This window comes from Apodemus sylvaticus, chromosome 8, assembly GCF_947179515.1.
Source record: "Apodemus sylvaticus chromosome 8, mApoSyl1.1, whole genome shotgun sequence".
Taxonomy (NCBI): Eukaryota; Metazoa; Chordata; class Mammalia; order Rodentia; family Muridae; genus Apodemus; species Apodemus sylvaticus.
In genome coordinates this window covers 92671543-92695636 of record NC_067479.1, presented here as the reverse complement: position 1 = coordinate 92695636, position 24094 = coordinate 92671543, and the positions used below count along the sequence as shown (strand labels likewise).

The following is a 24094-nucleotide window of genomic DNA, read 5'->3' as shown; positions in this document are numbered from 1 at the left end:
GACAACAAAGAGAACGGATGTCAGTGGGACAGTTTTTTTCTGAGCAAATATAGGCTAAAACAGTGCCTTTTAGCTGCTAATTTGAGTTCTTAAGAGATGGAGCTTGTGTCTAACAACTTAAGAACAAGGATTATTATAGTGTCCTTCATGTAAATGACAGTACAGAACCATCCTAGATAGACAAACTTAGGAATTCAGTAAGGAAATGTTTACATACAGAAATGACTTAAACATTTTGCTGTCATTTCACATGTTAATTAAGATCAACCACGGATGTTAGCAACATAGGTGACTTAAATATATTTTTTCCTCTTCTCTTTCATCATCATCTGCTTTGTGTGTGTGTGTGTGTGTTTCAATTGCTCTCAACCTGAGCTCTCTTTCACTGAGCCTGGAGCTTAAGGATTCAGTTAGATTAAGCCAGCAAACTCCAGGGCTTGTCCTGTCTTCACATTCCTAGTGCTGGGATTACAGGAACGCACCACCATGCCCTGTCCTCTATGTAGGATTGAATGACCTGAAATCAGGTCTTCATGCTATACAGCAGGCCCTTTACCAACTGAGCCATCTCTTTAGCTTCCTGAGGGCTTTTCTACAACAAACATGCATTACTTGTATGATCTTTGAAACCACTCTCTCTGTCTCTGTCTCCCCCCCCCATATATAAAACATTACATTACAAAAGTATTTCTGTCTATTTTTTAAAAAATTTAAACATACTTCCAAAAAAATAAATAAATAAAAGTAGTCACTATCTTTACTATAAAGTAGATGATGAGAAATCATTATATTTGATTTGGTCTTATAATACCTGAACTACAAAAAGGCAGGAAGTATTTGGAATAGAGATTATTTTCCCCATGAGTCTTTTCAGCAGAGGCTGAAAGGCATCAAGAATCAGGGCAGAAGTCTGAGTAATGTGGAAGCAGAATGCTTAGCTGTAGCTGTTTGCTTGCTCAGTCCTGGTTTGGTTTTCCCTTCTCCCTCTGCAGGCAGGGCGATCTATTTCTCCCACTGCTTGCATGTTCTTCATCCTTCATCCTCCCACCTTCATCCTTCTGCAGGACAAGGCTTAGTTTAAAACAGTGAGACAGATGTAGAATGAGCAGCCTTAAGAACCTGGGGAGAGGGTGTAGTCCACTGTTAGACACTTTCTATACTTGAGCAGCACATGTAAGGACACAAATACCTTCCAGCCATTCAGGAAATGAAATGTCCTGTGTATTTGAAAGGAAGTTGTGTGCATACTCTTGGGTATCTTTTAAGGAAATCACCCTTGAATATAGCTGAGGCTGAACAGTTAATGAAAAGATTTGGATGTCTCCCTTGATGTGTTCAAGGAAAAATCTAGTCCCAGTTTGCTATGGTGTGTTCCAGAGAGATGGTCAGCTGCAAGGTTCCAGTGATAAAAACTCAGCCTGGCCCAAGGACTCATGCCAAGCTGTGGGTGTGGGACTGACACTGCTAACTCTAGATTCTTCCCGTCGTATGCCTGCCTGACAGGTATTTGTTTTACTCTAGGGCCCATTTGATATACTCCTTCCCTAGCTTTTCATCTTTTCAGACTGTAACTGGGAAAGGAAAGGGATTCCAAGGGGATGGAAGGAGCTATTATCCTACAAAAGGTTGGATTACATTGTCATCTGATCCAATTGCTATGGCCAGAGCCAGAGGAAAAGTACCAAGCTAAGCAATGGCAGTCTGGTCACTGTCAACCAAATGCTCAGAGAAAGGAGACAGTATAAATGGCAAGACCTAAATGCTAAACACAATGTCCAGTCTAAGAGTCACTCCCTGATGTCCTTATTCAAGTGTGATTGCTGCTTTACATACCTATATCATATTAAACAGTGATGCTCTATGATACTATGGATGCCATGCTGGGACTTTGAGATCATCTGACACAGTACCTCAGTGACTGTGATCTCTCATACTCTAGGTTTGCACCAACCCTGAAATGTTTAGATGCTATACTATCAAGGTGTAAAGCACACTGACTATCAAGAACAACTGTTAAGGGCTGCTTGCCTTTGTAGAGATACTGTGTATTAACCCATGGAGTCCTTAGATGGCTTTCACAGTGTCATCACTTTAGTCTTAATGATAAGAGATCTGGAGTACAGCGGTGACTTTATTTTCCAGGTTCTCATGTCTCAGAAGTGGTTGAGGTGGTGTTGGATAACTTGGTATAACAAACTCTAAGGCTTCCCTCCCTCCATCCCTCCATCCCTCCCTCCCTCCTTCCCTTCTTCCCTCCCTTCTTCCTTCCTTCCCTCCCCCTTCCTTCCTTTTTCCTTTTTTCCTCCCTCCATCCATCTTCTTTTTCCTCTCTCTTCTTCCTTTTCTTTTTCTCCCTTTCCCCTTTTCCTTTACCTCCAATTTCTGCCCCCTATTCTTTCATTTCTTCATCTCCTTTTTTCTCCCTCCCTTAATTTCTTTGTCTATCTTTCCTCCTTTTTCTCTTCCCCTCCTCCTCTGTCCTGTATCTTTTGACTTTGCTTTTTGGTCTGTTTTCTATTTCCTTTCTTTCCTTTCCAGTTTCTGCCCTCCCATGACTATGCTGAATTCTTGCCCAGGCCCAGGTCTGTTCCCTAGAGCTACACTATTGAACTAGATAGGTCTGGACCTGTAGAAGTCATAAATTCTTATGTGGAAAAGTAACAAACAAGTTGGTGAAGGTACAGGAGGGTTGCTGAATCCACTGCATGCTTACTGAGATGATGCAGGCTAGTGGCATAGAAAGACACTTGAGAACATATGGGTACACTTTTCAGAGGAGGAACCATCATACAGTCGATGTGAATGGTGGTGGTGAGTAGGGCTCCCTGAGGAGGTCTGAGAATGGACATTGGATGGAGGGCAAAGTCCCAGCCTGTAAGGGAAAGGACCATGTACAGGTTTGGTGTGATACCTGTAAAAACCCGAATGAAGCTGAGAAGTATCAGGCTTACTTTTAGATTATTCTGGAAACAAAGTGAAGAATCAGGGGACCAGGGTTTAGGGGGTTAGATTACTACTGAGGAGCCCAGACAAGCAGCAATAGTGCCAGGCAGCAGGTGGCAGAAATAGATGCAGGCTGACAGAGGGAACAATACCAAAGCTCAGCTCTGCAGAGTCTATTCCCCACTCACCCCCCAGATGCAATTTAGGAGGCCAAACCAATCTGCAGACCTTCCTCTGCTGTGTAGATGAGCTAAGAGCTTTATCCAAATTGCCTAATGCAAAGAAGTGGATAATTTATAAATGCAAACTTCCATACAGGGAGAAAATGAAAACATTGACCCTTTGCAGCAAGCACGGAGTTATCGCTCATTCATAAGACCTTAGGCAATGGGCCAGTTTCACAAATGGAATCAACATATGTAGGCCACGCTTTTAAAAAGACAGTTGGCAAGGAAACACTTTGCTTCCCACTTCATCTTTAGGTATTGCCTAGTGACATGTGTTGTTTTGATCAATAGATCTTTACTGTTTAAAAAAAAATAAAAGAGGCTACTCAACTCTGGAACTTCATTGTACTAGAGCAATGGATGCCCCCGCAGTCACCCCCAAGAGGTAGAAATGGCATGGAGGAGAGTTGGAACAGAAGCATACCAGTTTCCTCAGGGCAAAAAGGCTCATTTTAAAGTACTCCCTTACCATAGCACCAGAACTGGGCCTCTGTAGGGCCCTGTATGCCTCACTTCTTGCTTATTAATCTCAGCGCATAGACATTCAGCAAGTAGACAGTCCCAACCATCCTTCTGCCAGCATTCACCTCCTGGAGAACCTTGTAGACTTAGCCATAGTGACTAAAGTCATCCCTGGGCTACAACTCCATCTACCTGGCTGCCTACCCTCCTGATTTGTCTGCAAGACCAAGGGATTTTAAATTCATGCCAATGGTAAATTCATGTCAAGGGATTTTAAATTCATGTCATGTCTCCTGAGCTCCAGGAGACAGGCATGGTGGTGCACATCCCAGAGGGCAGAGGCACTTGGATCCCTTTGAATTTGAGGTCAGCCTGGTCTAAGTAGTGAGTTTCGGGACAGCTAGAGCTACATGGTGAAACTTTGTTTGATAATACCATTAGAAAATAAAAACAACAATAATAACAACAACTGAACTCAATGGAAGTATCTTTCCTTAAATATTATTTCCTTATAGTCACAAACTTTCCAGGAAATAATGACACCATTACAAAAAAATAATGTATCTTTTCCAAAAGCTTCAGAGACATTCCTAATATCCCTCCTTCACCTCTCATGGCCAACCTGCATCTTGATTCTCACATCTCACAAACTGCCTCCTCTCCCAGAAGCATCCATGTCCAGCTCTCTACCAGCTCCCATTTCTACTTCTCAGTGACCACTTACTGTTCTCCTCAGAACCCATCTGTCCTAAGGTTTTTATTGTTGTGATAAACGTCATAGTCATAGTCAAAAGCAACTTGTGGGGAAAGGGTTTACTTTTGCTTATACATTGAAGTATCAGTCTGTTCTTTAGGAAAGTCAGGACAGGAACAAAACCAGGAACCTGGAAGCAGGAACTGAAGCAGAGACCATGAAGGGATGCTGCTTACTGGCTCACTCATTCATCATGGCTTGCTCAACCTGATTTCTTACAGAACCCAGGACCTCCTTCTCAGAAGTAGTGCTGCCTTTGTAGGCTGGGTCTGACAATATCAACTATTGATAGAGAAAATTCCATATAGACTTTCCAACAGGCAATCTGGAAGGAGACATTTTCTAAATCAAGATTCCTCTTCCCAGATAATTCTAGCTTGTATCGAGTTGACAAAAAAACAAACAAACAACCCCCCCCAAAAAAACAAAAAAACCAACCATACAAAACAACAACAACTAGCCAACATAGTTAGTGTCTTTGGTTTCACATAGCTGTGTGACCTTGTAGTTTCATCTGTTTATAAGAGTTATAAGACAGATTGTTTAAATAAGGTTATGTGAGTTTTCGGATAGTAAACAGAAGGGGGGCACTTTAAATAGTGGCTAGCATGCCACAGCTGTAATAATCACATCATTATTGCTGCTCAGATCATCCTATAATAAGATAACATCCTCTCAAAAGGCTCAGACTATCAGGTCTGCCTTTATAAGAGTCAGACTGGACAAGTCATTATAAAGACACCAACTGGAAAAATCACATTGACCACATCTCTTTGACCACAGATGAATTCATGTAACTACACCTATCTACTTAGCATCACAAAGTCTTTAACAAAGTCTTGTGAAAATTTGGAATTCTTTTGCTAAAAATGAAAGATAGAATGTGGTCATTTCAACTGGCAGTGTGGATAATGTAATCTGCTAGATGACAAAAGGGTGGAGTAGGAGAGGTTAGAAAGATGTGGAATAGTCAGAAGGTAGATGGGGTGGAGTGGGAGAATAAAATATGGAGTGTAAAAAAATTAATTAATTAATTAATTAATAATAAAAAAGAAAGGCTTTCTCGAACCAAAGACATGAGTATATCTTTTCTTTTAAGAGAGATGAGAATAAACATATGTTTGTCCCAAATATGAAACCAATGGCGGATCTAAGTAAGCATTTCACTAGATTCCCACTTGGAGAACTCATGAGTCTATTGGAGTTACTTACAATATCATGGGTGATACAATGGGAGTTGCATCATCAAAAAGTGCATCCTAACATGCGTGAAGACTCACAAAAGTTTTATCCATGTATGTGTATCTGTGTGTGTGTGTGTGTGTGTGTGTATTCATGTACTTATGCAAATCTCTGTGTGATTCGCAGGAAGCTTGACAGATCAGAGAGGTGGCTCCTCTCTCCAGCAGCTGTTTACAAATTCCATAGCTTTGGAGAGAAGACTTGTAGATCTTGTTAATTTTATGAGTTGTTTATTTCTGAGGCCTCATGGTTCTATCACCTCCCTCCTGGAGAGAATTTTCAGTCTGGAGGAGAATGCCATGTAACAGACTCAGGGATAAAGGTTTGAGGAAGGACTCTAGGATGAGGGAAGAGCATGTGTGTGAATGTCTGTGACAACAGAAGGCACATATACCCATTATGCTGTACCAAATGCACAACTATGTGCTGAAGAGTTTGGTAGACTTTGTTTAGGCTCTTCCATAAGGAGTGAGGCCAAGATTTATCATTTCCTGTTTTTCATATGGCTATGTTCATCTGACATGGTACATGAGGTCTCCAAAGTGATCTAGGCAATTGAGTTGCTGCTAGTTCTGCTGCTAGTTCTTCATAAGAAACTTCTATGAGTTTAATGGTTGTATCGAAGGAAGGGAGACAAAGATACTAGACTTAGAACATGAACAAATTTTTTTTGGCTGGGTGACTCTCCTAATAAACATTAGTTATTAACTTGACCCAGTCTAGGTTATCTGAGAAGGGAGTCTTGTTTGAGGGATTTCTCATATCAGAATGGCCTATGGGAATGTCTATGGGGGTCTTTTTGATTGTTAATTGGCATAAGATAGAGCCACACCCACTGTGGGTGGTGCCATTCCCTGGGCAGGTAGTCCTGAACTGTTTAAGAAAACTAGATAAGTTGAACCCAGAATCAACCAGCCAACTACCTTCTTCCCTAGCTTCTGTTTCAAGTTCCTGTTTTAGTTCCTTTCCTATCTTCTATCAAAGATGTACTCTAACCTATAAGTTGGAATAAGCTCTTCCCTAAGTTGCTTTAGGTTAAGGTGTTTTATCAGAGCAACAGAACAGAAATCAGAACAGCTTTTACCTTGGTGAGGTATTTAACTATTCTTACTTTTATATCTTTCCCAGTTTGTGAATAGAAACTGATATTAATATATGATCCCTAGGAAGACAAAAAGAGATACAGCTGGCCTTTAGTCAAGCACCTGATGCCTAGAGACTCTTGCAGGAACCAACATATCACTATGACTGCTGACAATCTTCTTTGTCTACTTGTCCTTCATTCTGTCCTGACAGACCCAGTCTGAGTCTTTCTGTGTGCCAGTCTGCTGACTCCTAGGAAAGTTTTCCTTTCTGCATCTAAACTCTCCTGATAATATACAGTGCTACAGCAAGCCTTGTTCAACAAGGTGGCTTTGTAGAAAACACCCTCTGTGGTATGGCAAGACAGCCAAGTCTATCCACGACCTTTTGAAAAGCAGATACTTCCAGCTTTGCCTTATGAATATTTGTGGGCAGAAAGACCAAGGCGCATGTGTAGATGTATATACATACCATGTAAGACTCTAAGAGGTTTCTGTTTGTTCTAGAAGAAAATGTTTTTCTCTTGAAAGTCATCATTTTATTTCTCAGCATATGGTAGTGGGAAGTGGAGATTAAAGACAGTTCCCTTATTTTCCCTTATTTTCCTCACCCTGGTTTTAACCATGGACTGTCTATTGATGAGGCTCTGTGTTTACAAGGAGAGTAGTATATACACGGGCAAGAATATCAGATGCAGACACAGGCTAAGTCTCATCTCTACTGTCTAAAGGGGACCTATCAAGGGAGAAAGGCTTAAAACAGATATTCTACCTGGCAAGTGTTAATTACTCAAAACTAAAAAGAAAAATGAAATGAGATCTTAAGAGCTCATCACATGCAGGACTACTTCTGAGATGTTGGCCTATAATATGGGTTGATTATGGACCATGATATTCTTTCCAGTGGACCTCAGACATCAGAGTCCTTCTCAACACTGCCTGAAGACAGTCCTTAACTAGGCAATCGGTGTTGTTCTTGAGTCAACCCTACTGGCCAGCCAAGATTTGACTTCTCCTCCAACCATCTTCTAATCCCATCCATATTTTCTTTAATACATGAGCCCACTAGGTAAATACCAAATAGCACTGAGCTTGGATGTCCAGTAAGAAGATAAAGCAGACTTAGTATTCCCCTGATCTGACTCCTAATCCTGGGCTCTGCATGTTACTTGTGAATGCTGGGTGACTGATGTTTGGGGGTGCCTACTTCCATGTTTAGCATCTGTGGCTACAGATGAGCTGGTCTAAATCTATCATGCTCTATTCTGAAGCTCCTTCATTGAGGCTAACCTGTTTAGGGCATGGTAAGCTGTAATTTATGTTAGCCAGTGCTCCAATGGGAAAGTTACTCTTTGTTCTTGTGAGTTATTTTTTGAGGAAAGCTTATGTTTTGTGGAGAGCTTGAGGCTAGTCTTAAATGGAGGACATCACCACAAAGGCCTACTCTCTTATTTTCCTTCCCAGCATTTCTTCCCATGTGCTTAAGTGGGTGCCTCTTTCAGAGTCTTGTTTCCTGTCTAAACCAGATGAACCTTCATGAAAGAAAAGCAGCTTCTGTCAGTGGCCAGGAAACCCCGGATCTTTGATATTCCCTCAGCCCTCTCTTCATTTCATGCTGCAAATGCAAAGGATTTTTTTCACCCCGTGGTGTTTATGTCCCAGGGTTTTTTTCCCCCGTTGCATGAAACATGTTTGATATTTATTTTATTTCATGTGGGCATACATGGTGGGTAGGAGGGCCATGGTATATGTCTGTGAGTCAGATGACAACTACTGAAAGTAGATGGGTTTTTTTTTTTTTTTTTTTTTGTTTGTTTGTTTGCTAAGCGGGTCCCAGGGATTGAACTAATATCGTCAGCCTTTACTGCTGAGTCATCTCACCAGCCTGTCCCAATAACAGTTTTTCCCCTCATCTCTTGTGAGCTCTGTTTTCTTACAGCTGTAGCCTTACTGAGAAGGAAGGGATCACAAACACATGCTTGGGCATCTCTTCTTAAACAGGGACAATGGTTTGGGAGAAGAATTGGAGAAGGGGTGGTAGGGATTTCCTGGCGTGCTTTTTGTAAATGTTCTCTTTTTCATTAGGGAGCTATGTCTCGAATCCAAGTCATTTTCCTTGGCTTAATCCCTTCGACCTGCCATGGAGCTCCATCTACAGATGGAGCTTAGGGTTTGGGGTACAGGATAGTCAGGTGAGACTCCCGATCTTAATGCACACAGAAGACAACCTTCCTCCCAAGGTGAAAATAAGCATAGAGGCAGAGCGCTAAGTGGAAGTTCTGTCTGGTGGGTCACATTGCATTATCTTGGATCTTTTCCAACTTCTGGATTTAGTCTAGATACTGGTGAGGGTCTGCAGGCACAATTTAAACGTCTCAAGGGTCTTTATTCATTATAGATTAAGACAGTATGGTTTTCAGCTACAATTTATGAACCATGTAGCACCTCTAGTATCCATTTTATTTTCACCTGTTGGTTGGAAGGGCTTAGTGTTGCTCATGAGATTTAACGGGATAATGAGGAGAAAGGGCTTAACTGTAGTGGCCAATGACAATTTCACCCTTGATGAATGTTAGTCTATGTGATGAAAAGTTGAGTCTTCTCAGTGATATGATTTCTAGGAGTATTAATTACAGAGATACTGAAAATCCCATCTCAGATTAGGTATATGCTTTTTGAAGCACCACATGTAAAATGACAGTCACAGTGCAGTGCCTTGGAGCCAGGGTTTCAACGTGGGAAAATAGAAAATTAGAGATTATGTTCATCTCTTTCTGCATACTGACTAATTCCAGTTCCTTACCGGTACCATTGGCAAAGCAGTTGTGTCTTATTTCATGGATTGACTCGCCATTCTCTAATTGTTCAGCATATATATGCTTTATTTTACATGCACAAATCTGTTTTAATGCTTCCTTAATCACCAATAAGAGGAATAGTTAATATACTGCAAAGCAAGGAAAGTTGCCTTAAAAACAAACAATTCTGCCAATGTTATCTTTATGGATAGCAGTTCTCTGGTTCAGTGTTGTTGAGTTATGGCCTGGATAAGTCTTTGTTGTGAGTTCTCAAATGTTATCCTATACAAAGGGGTTACCCTGTACTTTAGAATGTTTCCCTTCATGTCTAGCCCCTACCTACTTGAGGTCAACAGTTCTTATTCCTTGCTTTCTACTCTTTGTAGTTCTGTCAAGGAAAGTCCTTCCATTGGTGAGAACTCCCAGCTTGTAGGGCCTGTGTGAGGAAGGAGTTGGCATGGAGCTGTGCCTTTGGCCATCTGGACAGAAGCAAGGCAGGCCCAGCTCTACAGAAGTTTCCCACACTGCTTTGGTTGTAGAGATTCCCAAACTGTTGCTGTAATCTTCCCAGAGTGTCTGCTGGTGTCACAGATTCTCGCAGTGTGTTGACTAACCAGTGCTATGGCTTAAACTTGAAACGTGACCTGAGATTGATTTTATTTTCTTCATTTTTTAATCCTGTTTTGGTTTTTGCAGTTGCCAGTGGCAACACCATAATGTTTTACAGTTAACTTCGTATATAACACTTTTTTTTTTCTTTTTGTTTGTCTTCCTGGTTTCTCAGCTCCCTCAGGCTCAAAAGGTAATCTCTTTTCTGTCCCATCTGAGTCATTGCCACAACTCACAGTCATGCATGTCCATGGTGCTGTGCATTTGACTCTGTTCATGACCAGTGAAAGGGTTTCCTCCTGCAACTTCACAAACCAAAAATCAGATGCAAATACAGAGACCCTTAGACTGTGTTTGCCGCATTAGCCCTATCAAAGAACCTTCTCATGGCCAGGGCTTAAAGAGTAAATCCATACCCAAGCATTTTCCAAAGAATTGCCACATAATATACAGGTCAAGAGTAAGTTTGGGACAGTCCTTCAAAGACAGCATTCTAGACTTTCCAGGGAAATTTTCCCAGGGAGAAATTTAAAGGTAATTTATATGCTTTGTAAGCGTTGTGAGCATGTTTAAGTTCACTAGTTGGACTCTCTGGAATTCCCATGGGTTTCATTAATTACAAAAGTAGTTTCTGGTCTGAGAAATCACTCGGAGGTTAAAAGCACTGACTGCTCTTCCAGAGGACCCAAGTTTAATTCCCAGTACTTAAATGGAGCCTCATAGCCATCTGACACTCCAGTTCCAAGAGGTCTCATACCCTCTTCTGGCTGCCTCGGGCACTGTATGCATACAGCACAGGACCAACACGCACATAAGCAAGACCCTCAGGTGCATAAAACAAAAAATATGCAAAATTTCAAAGATAGTTATATTGTCTTTCTTTCATCTGTGGCCTGTAATATCCAGAGAAGACTAAAGCAGAGTCCATGCCAAGGGCCAGACCCTTTCACTGGTCTTCATTGTGTATCTGAGATAATCTCCGCCCACCATCTAGAATGTTCTCTGTCCAAAAAAGATTCCATCTGTTTTAGTGATGGCGTTGCCTTGTTGTCCTCTTGGCATGCTGTTGTATCCTAAGGACAGTTATGGTATTTAAAACAGAAATGTCACGCCATGCCTGCTGCATTATGTATTCTCATGTATTCCACAAACACAAGCAAGCCTTCCGGAAGACACCGCAGTTTCTGGAGACCAGATGTGGGCTAGTTTCATTTCAAGAGTTAAGGTATGGTGCCTGCATGAAATTGAGGCAGCATCTTGAGACTTCTCCATCTGAACAGGATGCTTCCAGTCTTCCTCATCAAGAGGGTACACAACTGTTGTACAAAAAAAAAAAAAAATACGTTTGTTGTTCAGACCATATGGATGACCAGAGGCCTAGAAATCATTACACAGTTACTCAGATATATTTGAGATATCTAAACAAGGCAAGACATGCAAGTATGTGACTTGGCTCGTGGCAATGTTTGATTACACTTGAGTGCCATCACACGAGGATTGAACACTTCATTAAAAGCTCAAGGAATCCAAGATAACAGTGGCTTCCAGAGTAAAAATAGAGTCAGAATCTATATTGTTTAGAAATCTTGATGTCTTTGGTAGAACACGCTTTCTTAATTGCCCATGTGGGAAAAAGAAGAAATCTTATTTTAGGAAGAGACTGAACAAGTCAGAATGGACCCACTTTACCTCACAGGCATTTAGTTAGCTACTCTGGTCCATACACAAAAACATTTCCTGTAGAAGATTCCTTAAGGACTGGAGTTGCTATCAGCCGTGGAATTTTAAAACAAAGTCTAAACAAAGCAAGGCAGACAGCAGTAAGAGCAATGTCGCCTGTGTTGTGGGCTTTGTGATTCTCCACGGCAGTTACATCATCAAGCTCAGTCCTGCTCTCAAAGCGAGACATACTGCCATGCCCAGAGAACCCGGTCAAGGAAGCTTCCTGAGCCTCCTGCTCAGTTCTTCCCCTGTCTCCAGCAGATGGCAGACAGTCCAAAGATCTTCTATAGCCCAACTAGCAGGAAAGAGCTCTGCCTCCTATTCTCATGTTGTCTTGTTTGTTTTTTCCCCCTTACTAAAATAGTGAAGGCACTGAAAAGGTTTTGTAGGGTTAGCTTCAAGAAGAACATTAGGCTGGAGTTCTGTCTAGTAAAGAGTTTATTAGAAAAGTTAATGGCCATTGATAGATGAAGGAAGAGGCACCAGCTGTAAGACAGAATGTCAGGTCTCTGAAGAGAGGACTTAGAGTCTGTATGGAAGAATGAGGTCACTCTTTATACCTTTCTGGGGATAGGAGATATCATAGCACAAGCCAGGCTCTCTGATTTCCAGATAGGATGCAGGGAAGTGGGTTAGGGGCAGGATAGGTGGCCACCAGTATAAACTCACTTCTCCAGGTGAGTGTCCTTGACTCAGAGAAGTTTGACTGTATTCATAAAGAGTAGAGTTTCCTTAGGGAGTCTCACTATCTGTAAAAAGGGAGGCTTGGTGCAAGGGATTGTGGCCTATGTGGCCACTGGATTCTAACATCACATTCTTAGGATACATACATTAACCACATGGGTTCTATTTCAAATGGTTTCATAATTCTGGGGACAGTTCCTGTAAAACAACCAGCTCTGGAGAAACACTTTGTGTATAAACCTCAGTTATCTGGACCACAGGGTTTAGAAGGGAGTATCCAATTGATTGGTGTATCCTCTTAATCTAATAGTGTGTCATGATGTCCCCCAGTTCATTTTCTTCCCTGTCCCTAGAGTTGTACCTTGGCTGGAAGGAAGAGAGTCTCACAAGCCCCAGCTTCATTCAGATGTCCAAGCTCACCTCTGGACCATTGCTGGTTTTTTTTCTAGGCTTTATCTGTCTATGACAGTGGGCGTGTTACCTAGCCTCTCTACACTCCTAGGACTCATCAGTATTTAGTGAGAATGTCAGACCACTTTTTGGTTTTGCTATAAGGATGGTTTCTCTATCTCTGTCTAGCACAGAGGTAGCTTATGTAAGAAACACCATATAGAGTTTCAACAAGTATTTCATGTGGTCCCTGACACCCCAAAGCTGATCAAGGGAACAGTTATGTGCAAGGTAGTGGTCTGGTGCCCTGCATGTGTTTTGTGATCTTGACTCAACACTAACAGATAGAGGTTACAAACAAATCCAACGGGCACACAGCACCCTAAATGCCTCATTAGCTACTCTGCAGTTATAGGGTATACCTCACATAGTTATAAATGATCCAAATAGTTAGAAATGGAGATTGAGCCTGGAACACCAATAAATCAAAGACATTCAGGATTCATTATTTTGAGAGATGTCTTCCAGGTGCTGTTGACATTACCCATTGGTTTGGCTACCATGGACATGGCTATGATACGTTCTTTGCTAACACAGAAGTTTGGTGTTCTGTGCCTGAAAGGAAGCAGACCAGCCACTATGTCTTTGGCCCTCTTTTCTGATGAGGTCATGAACACATGCATTGGACCATATGGTGTCTGTGTTTATACTGAATGTACCTCCGTATCATCTACAATTGTTTTCTCTATAAATAGTTACATCTCTGTAAACATGCTTGTTTTAATCTCTTGGCTTGTCTACAACTAAAAATATCCCATTTAAATGCCCTTCTTGTAATTAATGTACTAGACATCAATGATGGTTGTGTCTAAGTTATGCTTTTCATGATTTCAGCATTGACGGACTTCTAATACGCCTCTTCTAGACTATCATAATGGTTTTCCAGAACAGCAATTGGAGAAAATGACATTTATCTATTTAACCTGTAACAGTTAAGCACCTTCAAACTAGTTTTTGGCTTTATACATCTTAACCCTTTATATAGCATTTGGGTAGCAATAGTTGTTGATAAGCCTAAAGAACTTTGTCAATTTCTACCAAATATGGAACCCACAAATTCTTGGAACTATGTATGTCTTACACCTTCTAACCCATGTGTCTTTTCACACTGGTTGATAATGAACCAGTTTTCCTAGTGGAACTAAGGAAAGAGATCTACATGACCAAGGTTTGCCTTTGAAAACATTTATTTTCTTTTATACTTTCATTTTTACTTCTGGGGAAAAATAGATGAGAGCTTGCATTTTATAATGGTCACATAATGAAAGCAGCCAAAGCTGTTTCTAAATGCCCATTCAGGCTGTGGAACAGACCATGCTTTCATTCTGTCTGGAAGAGCCTCATGGTAGCTCAAGCTGTGTGCTTGATTCAATCAGTGTGTTATGACCTTGAGTGTCTAGTCAGATGTGCTTAAACTTGACCATTTGCGTGGGTACCTTGTCCAGACACTACTGCCTTGGACCCTACATTTATACAGCTTCAGAATTTGCCAAAACCCATTTCTTGGCAGCTTCCTGGGTGCTCTAACCTTGCCTGGCAGAATAGTAGTTAATATCTATCTGCCTGAGAATTCTGAGAGGGCATAAACATTTTTCTTCCAACCATAGTTAAAGCAAATCACATCTCTAATCCTGTTTGGAACAGCAACTGATGCATTCAGGGCTGCACAGTGTGGCCAAAGGATCCTGGTTTAATGGCCCAGCCATGTGTTTTGTTTCCTGTTAGGAATAGCTTAACTTGCCTTCTTGAACAAACGCAGCAGGGTTCAAGATCTGTTGTTCTGTGCCTGCTGTGATATGCTGCACTGCTTAACTTGTATAAGGGACTGCATAAATTAGCTCCTTAAATGGAGGTCCAGTTTGAGTCTTTCTCTCAGGATAAACTGTTTTATTAATCTCCCCTCGCACCAAGGTAAATGGAGCCCTAAATCCATTTGCACTTCCTTTGTGTACTTATATTATAGTTGGGGGAATAAATGAAAGCACTAATTTATCTAAAGGTTTTCTTTTATTGTGTTTCAGGGGAATATTTTTATTCAATTATCTAAGTCCAACCTGCCTATTTTCCCCTTTTCTTCCCTCTCTAACTTCCCCCTCCCTTTCGCTTTTCTTTCCTTCCCTCCTTCCCTCCCTCCCTCCTTCCCTCCCTCTCTCTTCTTCTCCCGCTTCATTCCTTCACTCATGTAGTTTGTGGCCTACCTCCTTCTTCTGTGTAATTGGCTCTCAGCAATTGCAGACATTTGCTTGGCCTTCTGTATCACCTTTAGGATCCATACATGGAACTGTTAAATTAATTGTGACAGAACATAGAAAAAAAAAGAAAAGTTTGCTAAGCTGCTCTTTAGTAGAACTGCAGTTCTGGTGAGTTCAGTGTCCATGGCAGCCGCATGCAAGCTCTGCAGATGCAGTCATGGACGTAGTGGCCATGTGGTAACTACTTACCTTTGCTTCTGGCTTTTTTCCCTACTTGCTTTTCATGCGAGTAATTATCACTTATTTTGATAACCTTGTTCCTCTCCAAATCATTTGCTATTTTATAGGAACCTAACTCAGTCTGGAAGGATGATAATAGTAGTCCCATGGACTAGTCTGTGTTATAGAGTTTTGTTTGTGAGTAGGACCAGTGAAGTGGAAATAGAGCAGGTATAGACAGCTTGTCCTGTGGCCACTGTGATGGACGCCATGGAAGTCTAAATGACACCGTGGTACTCAGTCATGGTGGTCACTGATATTTTGTCCTGTCATCAATCTGTGTGTGTCTGTAGTAGCCCATGGATTTAGCCCTGATACTGAAGAGGAAGAGAACTTGACAAATTTCACATGCAAGTGCATCTTGGCTGATGCCTTTCCTGGGGCCAAGCCCTACTCTGTGATTGATCTGTGCTGTGAATGTGTGGTGCTCAAATTCAGTGTGCTTCATCTCCCACTAGGTAGACTTGCTTAAAAAAATGTAAAAACCTGAGTTTTAATGAAGATACAAATTAAAAGTACTATAGCATGTGTGCTATTATTCATACAGGTATTGCCAATGTCTGTCAAAATATTTCATGCGTGCACACAATGATCTAATAATCTCATCTTTTTCAGATTCTAGCTCTTACCCATGACTTACAATTTTATTTATAACAAAGAAAAGAAGTGCCAAAATGTTCAAAAATAGGAAAATAGCTACCAAGTTATTAAAGTTAGAAAAGATGAGATGTTAAGAGCACTGAAAATTAACTTAAAATAAAAGGTTAATAGCAGCTACTTTCTGGTGGTAGGAAAGCAAGGATTTGTTGTTTCCCCTTAATACATTTATATGTTTTTAATCTTATAAATAAGCACTATTTTAATGAAGTACTAATTATATTTATATTAATATACTTATTTTACTTTTTGCTAAATATGTGATATGTGTATGTGTATAAAGACAGAGGGTGGGAAGAGAGAGAAGGGGAGAAGGAGGGAGAGGGAGAGGTAGGATGTAATACATGCAGAGATCAGAAAAGAATGTTGATTATCTTCTCTTGAGACAGGGATGCTAATGAACCTGGACTGGTTGACCAGTTAGCTCCCAGTTGCTCCTGTCTCTGCTCCCTAACACCAGGGTTACTGGCACATATGACCATGTCCAGCATTTTTACGTGGGTGCTGGAGGTTTGAATGCAGGTCCTCATGCTTGCAAAACAAGTACTCTTAACCAGTGATTCATCTCCCCAGCCTCTTAAATATATTAAGAGTGGGATATTAGATGGAATAAGAGTGACAGAAGTTAACCTAACATCTAAGTTTAACTTTCTTCAGATGAAAAGGGAAGGGTGAAAATCCCAAACTCTGATGTTATAATGTTTCAAGGTAGAGACAGCTAGACTCAGAAGGGTTATAGTGGGCTGCCTCCTATGGGCAACTCTAAACATACCTGTGTTTGCTAGTAGTCTTTATTTCTGGCTGAAAACTGAAATCATTTACTAAGACAGTCAACCTAAGCCTAGTTCATAGCAGATTCCTAGAGGAAAACTGAGCTGAGCTTAGCAATGATAGGTATATTATTACATTCTGGGGGGTCAAGTTTCATTTCTCCTCTGAGTTGGGGGAAGAGCTACTTGGCTGAAAGCTAGGAAATAAAGTTGAGTTTACTATTTGGAAAATGAATTGAGAGGGTAGTCCCTCTTCCTGTGTTCACCAAAAGACAAGTGAATAGATACCCTTGCTGCAGAAGTAGATACCCTGCCTTGTGCTTCAAGATACATGTTTCCAGCCTAAAACATCTTTCCTTGGAGCCAGGGCACAGTATCTTTCTCATTGTCATGGTAGAGTAGGGTGAGGTAATAGCAATCTATAGGACTTTCTATGGTATATGTATAGTGCTTGCCCAGGGCCCAGCCCCCAAGAGCTCTATTACACTGTAGACATATAGCTGGCCCTCGCAGGAGTCACAGCATTATTGATAACTCCAGTTATACCCTACCCTGTTTAATGTAACTTGATGATTTTTTTAAGATAAGCACCAAGACTAGATAAGCATAAACCCAGAAATCAATTTCAAAACCATAATATCTCAAGACATTTTTGGTCCCCCAACTTAGCCCTTAAGTATCTAAGGAAATCAAAGCCTGATTTCAAAAATTCTTACATATTTAAAAAATGTGAATGCTTTCTATTTACTTATATCAAGCACAGTGATGAAATATGACCCTCTAGAGGTGCCAGGTAAAGCTTCCTCCACTCAACAAGAGAAATGCCTTTTCCTTTGAAAGTCAAAGAATATTGAGTATAAAGAATAATATTTGTCAGAGTTGTTTCATTTGAGTTGTGTTCCCATCCACAGAGGAATGCAAACACCTTTTTCTCCTGTTCAGAAAAGAGACCAATGGTGGGGACAAAAACTATCTTAGTGACTTGGGACAGGGACACCATAGCAATACCATGACATCAGCAAGCTTGATAGGACATCTCCCGATGCCCAGGGTTGCAGATGCAATTCCAGGGGTTGCTTGCAGATGCAATTCCAGGGGTTGCTTGCAGATGCAATTCCAGGGGTTGCTTGCAGATGCAATTCCAGGGGTTGCTTTTATTGGCTCACATGAAATCTTAAACTCAAATAACTAGATTACTGTTTGAAGCCCCTTCTGTGTGCTGATAGACTTGGAACTCCTATATCCACCACATAATATGCTAGTTGCATTTTCTGAAAAAGTGGTTTATGAGCTACGCTTTTTGGTCTAGTCATGGAAGATGTGCCATTAAAAGGACCACTATATAGAATGTCTTAATGAAACGATTAAACCATGCATATGTGTGTGTGTATGTGTGTGTGTGTGTGTGTGTGTGTGTGTGTGTGTATGTATGAATAAGGAGTGTAATTTTTCTGACTGCATTAGAGAGAGAATATACAAAGACCATTCTCATATAGACCAAATAAAAATCAATACAACTCAGTGATTGGTTTGAAAACCATACTTGAAAGATGATATCAAATCAGTATATATTTACTACCAATTATTTTAATCTGCTTTCATTGGTCCTCATAGAAGAAAGAGCATTTATTATATGCAAATAAACCTAATAAAGGCCCCAGTGATTCCAGAGACATCACCAACTAGTCATTCATAGGAAATCCTACCGTTACTTCTTCTAGAAATATTTTTGCTATAAAATAAATCTAATTTTCATTCAGTTTTATTATAAATTTTATTACAAATCTGTCAATGGAGTCTGGTCATACTTCATCTGTCCAGTCATTTTCCTGGTCATTTTCTTTCCTTCTTGGGCCCCTGGATAACTGATATAGATAGCCCAGTCATTTGAGAGAATGAAGACGGCTGTGGGTGAGACACCATGGCAAAGGATCCTACTGAAAAGATACTTTGGAGGAAACTGGGAAGTCATACAGTTCCCTAAAGCCACACCGTGGAGTTAAAAAACAAAAGCTAGATGTTTACCCCATCCTGATGAACTCAGAGGATTTGGAAAAAACTCAACCAAGTTTCATGAGGTAGAATAGTGTCAGGCAAGGACTAATGCCGTGCTACAGATTTTCCTTTTCCAGAAATGGCTCAGAGACTTGACCCGCTTGCTGACTCACAAGCGTCGTCACAGGCGCTCCTTCTTGCCCAGGCCTGGGATGCACTGGGTGATTTGAAGGCTGGGTATCACTGAAGCAGCTCTCCTTCTGTCCTGGCTCCCTTCCTCCACATCAGCTATTTCCCTATTGCGCCCTTCCGTTACCCCAAGCTCCCTTAACAAGCATTGTTCATCGTTTACTACCCAGGGTGTTTCCTGAACCTCGATTAGCTCTGACATGGAATAGAGGAAAAAATACTCTTCATTTTTTTAAGGTGCCTCAAATGTAGAGACTAAGTTCAAATTCACTAGGAGCATACAAGCCTCCCTCTTAACCTGAATGGTTCTTGTGGGGTCGGCCAAATATGGCAGAGGCCCTAAGCATGATCCTATGTACTTCCTTGATAATTCTGCTTAATCATTCCAGAACTCTTATGGGCTATTTATATTTTAAGGATGATTTATTAGTTGTCTCCTTTGCTCTATTCTAAGCTCCTGAAGGTAAAACATGACATTTTACACCACTACAAATAATTTGTACATGGTCTCTAGAAACACGCAGGTTAAATCTCAACCCACTGCTCTACTGCCTTCTGATTATTTTAGCGCTGTTTTTCATCCCATGTTGAATGGGCACAGGTAATTTACAAGGCATGTGCTATGTTGAGATTTAAGACTGTGTACACATAAAGCACTGCAGTGGGTGTACATGGATGGATGCATAGGTAGGGGACTAAGCCGATGGGGAGAGGGGGGAGAGAGGCAGGGATGGAAGAATGAATGAGTGCCCCTGATTCAACAGAATGAACCTGAGTTTGGATGTTGAGCCACGGTCTGTTTGTCTGACGTCACAGTGTTCCACTGAGCTGGTTTTAAAAGGAGAGTTGTTTTCTTTATCGCTGTGGCATAGGCTGGAGAGCACGCCCTGCTTACTTCTAGTCACAACAGCGTGTAGGTACCAGCTCCACACTGACCTTCTTGTCAGGCTAAACACACGTGGTGGAGGACGATGTACACAGACGTCTTGTCTGAGTTCTGAAACGAACTCCACATGATTCCTTTCCTCTCTGAGCCTGCTATACAAAATAAACAAAAGGATGATGTTGGAATAAATTCATTCAAGGACCATTTACTGAGCACTTCTTGTGTATTAGGCTCGATGCTAAAAGCTTGGAGAAAAAGGAGACATTTTTCCTTTTCTTTCTGCTCTGAGAGTTCTCAGGCTATACACAGTTTCCCGTGTCTCCTCTAGCCATCGTGTTCAGAGACTTAGTTGTATTAACAGTTTGCACAGATTTGGGCCTAGATGGTATCTTTGGTTGTAGAGTAAATATGATTATCTTTGTAGTGGAGTTTCAGGACATCTGGTTCCCATTTCCACTTAGTTAGGGAAGGTTTTATGGAGGAAGCCACGTTTCAGGGGGTCTTTAAACAAGGGGAAGGTTTTGTCCCTGGGCCCCAAAGCTCCAACTGTTGGCTGTATTTTCAGGCATCTATTTGGGAGGTGTCTAAACCACGTTTGTGAAATTACGAATGTTTGGCCACAACGGGGGGTCGGTTGTGTGTCAGGCTCATCATGAATACTGGCCCAAGTCCAATGCTCCGTGATCATTCCCATTGTCCTCATTCCTGGGGACTCTGGAAATAAGCAGGTCGCTCCTAATAAACAAACAAAGCAGTCTCCAAGACAGCTTTCAGATATGCAAATCAGATGTTAATCAGTAGTGTTCTTTTGACCACAGATTTATTTATAGATGTGTTCCCGGTCAAAGACAACATGCTGATGCTATTGAAATGTTTGCTTATAAACTATATTCCCTGCTTAATGGCTTTTATCCTAGAGTCACTGGGAATAAGAGATGGCATTGGCATTTTACTGAATAATAGCTATTTCCTTGTATGAGCAGTTCTAGATTGTTCTTCAAGATCTTCAAGATGTTTCCACTCCTCATTCAGCATTATCATTTACGAAGTTGTCTTTAGGTTGTTGAAAACAGAAAGGAAACAAAGCAACTTCAGCAATCAAGTTTCTAGGACACGCCCCTAAAGTTCAAAGAGGATGCTGTGCTTGCTTTTGTAGTTAGAGAATGTAGATTATAGCAAGGACTAGACAGAATTTAGCATCTCCCATGCAAGCAACAGCGATTCAGTTTTTTTTTTTTTTTAAAAAAAAGCAAACCCAGAAACCATCTTAGACAAAAGCAAATTAACATTTAAGTATCATGCTTATGGTATTGAAAGACTATAATTTACCAAGACAATCAAGGGCAGAATGAGAGGAAACATTGCTTAACGTTTATTTATTTCACATTTACATCTTATTCTCCCACTTCCCTTTTGCAAGAGCCATATATTATTTAGGATAAGGGCATCTTGCAAAAATGTTGAAAAATGCCTTGTACAACAGAAATCCAAACAGAGTTTGGTGTTCTTAATTGCAAGCACCAGAAGAAAGGAAATAGCTGCCTGTGTGTGTTCCTCTCCCTAAAGATCATTAAAAATACTAATAGTCGAGGATGATATGTTTTACCTGGACTATGAAACCTGTATTCTGACAGCATTTTCAGTGCAAGTGTATTACCAAGGTTGCTGTAACAGTTTTTTCTTTATCTTTGTGTAAAAAGGGATTTAAACACAGGACTTATGACTTATTATTGTTTTAAATAATTCCCTTTTAGCTTGGCAGCATTAATTTTCACCACAAGTATATGCTACCAAGCACTTTTATTTATGTAGTGTTTTCTATAGAGGAGGCTCTAGGGAAAGCTTCCTTGTTGAGCAAACATTCAGTCATACAGACAAGAACTCCAAAAAAAAAAAAAAAAAAAAAAGGCACGGAGACATTTGCCATTCAGATTTAAGACTTGAAATTTGTTATCATGACTGCTTCAGAGTTTTATTTATGGATTTGTGCATTGTTTTTGATGGCGTGAAACCTCATGAAAATTGAAGGCTTTGCCATGGCAGACCATTGTCTGTGGGGCATTCTGACTCTCACTGGCATCTTAGCTAGAGATGTCTTCCTCTGGGAAATCCTGGCTCTTTCTGAGAGCCACGAGCACCCAGCCTGTCTGCCTCAGGTCTCGCCGCTTCTCTTTCCTCTCCTCTTCCTGATATAGGGGTGTCCCTATTATCCCCAGCACATGCTCCCAGAAACCGCATTGCTCCTTGGGGGAAGCCTGGCATATATCTGCACCTTTGCAAAGAGCCCTTTGTCAAGTTTCTGCAGATGCATGTCTGGGTTGCAATCTCTGATATCCGCTAATGTAAGTGTCCCACTTGCTGGTGCAGATTGTCTTCTGTAAGTGTCTGTATCTACACAACAGACAGACACCACTGTTGCATGTGTTTAAAAGTTTAGACAAATAGTTTCACACCACATGTATACTTCTGCTACTCAGTTTGTTTTTCCAAATGTTGGATTTACCCAGATTTTCATGTGAGATGCTCTTTTAGGATCTGAGAAAGATCACACATGAACTTGCTTTCTGGAACTAGAACACAAATGCCCAAGAAAATGACTTTTCCAGTTCATTATAAATATGTATGGATGGCCTAGGACCATGCCGCCTTCAATGCCCCCAGTATCCTCAGAACATGTGTGTATATCCCCATCTCACCATGGGGAGGGGAGAGTCTTTGTGCTCGCCCGCTAATGAAACAAACGACTCCCTGCTCTTGCCATTTCCAAAAGCCTTTTAGATTGCCGTGTAAAACATTCACCAATCAACGTTTAAGTGTGCAGTTCACAGCGAGTATGTCAAAACTGGCCCCTATTCAGTCAGAATATGGTCAGAAGGTGCAAACCAAAGATTAGGAGAGCAGAGCGGAAAGTCAGCCTGAGCCAGACAGTGCTAGCACCCAGCTAACTGTTTGATCCTGTCTCCTGCGGAGAGCATGGCTGCATCAGCGTCACTGTCTCCCGTGAATGAATTTTCATAGCCCTGCTCAACTGGAGGACACCTGTGTCTTCACCAAGGCCATGTCTGCACTGAGTGTGTCTGCCTAACCCTAACCCTAACCCTAACCCTAACCCTAACCCTAACCCTAACCTAACCCTAACCCTAACCCTAACCCTAACCCTAATCCTAACCCTAGGTGCTTCCCCCTAGATCCTACTTTGGCATTAAAGACAGTTGTGCCATTGGGTTGTGGAGTAGAAGGTACACATATTTGGGGGCAGTGGCAGGTGACTGACATACAGGGGTTCTCTTTTGTTTAAGGATTTAAATGGGGGAGGTACAGGTTGTGTGAAGAGTTTCAACATAACTGCACCACCTCCTTCCATCCCTCCTCCCCCCACCCCCTTCGCTCAACCCATTTTCTCTGTTCTTCTTGGGCTCTAACTTACATAGGATACCTTTTAGTGACTTTCAGGAGCTTTCTTAGTAGGGCAAAATGGAGAACATGGGGAACATATGTTTTTGCCCTGTCCACAATTCCCTTCATTGTGTACTACCCAGAGCCTGGCCTCTGGGAACCCCTAAGTACCCAGACTTCATGGGCCCAAGGCGAGAACATGAGAAAGATAACTTGCCCCGTGAACACACTGCATTTGAGAAGGTGGGTCTTAAAGGACTTGGCTTTTTCTGGGCTCCCTGGTTGCATTCCCAGACTCCACACCAATAAATAATCTGTCATTTTCCATTCAAAATGCCTCACTTGGTATTCAAGGGTGCACACAGCTGTGTTTTTCTACCTCTTAGTACTATTCCTTTCCTGTCATGGCGAATGTTTTTGACAGAACTAATAGTTAATGCAGCTTCTGCTTCAACTAGGTAGCTATTAAATGACACCGACTGCCTTTTAAATGTGTTTTTACTGGAAAACCTCATACTTTGCAAATGGCATTTTATCTCCTAGGGCAGTGTGCCTGCAATTCACAGGGACCACCACTAGATGGCAACAGTGTCCTTTTTACAGACTGCTGAGTGTGGGTAATTGTAGGTGTTATAGGAAACAGGAACCCTGGCTTTAGACCCCTGTATAAAAATCTATGTATGGTAGTATTATAGATGTATGCCATACACTCTGATAATCTAGTCAATGTGTTGATCAACTTCAATAAGCAAAGCAG

General features: G+C 41.2%; 1 protein-coding gene across 1 annotated transcript in view; it reads left to right on the top strand.

Moving 5' to 3' along the window:
- Cacna2d3 (calcium voltage-gated channel auxiliary subunit alpha2delta 3) overlaps positions 1-24094 on the top strand; it is an 827632-nt gene that overhangs the window by 587020 nt on the left and 216518 nt on the right. Inside the window, exon 14 of the mRNA XM_052190624.1 lies at positions 10293-10310. Within this exon, the coding sequence (XP_052046584.1) occupies positions 10293-10310 (18 nt within the window). The remainder of the gene's footprint in view (positions 1-10292; positions 10311-24094) is intronic.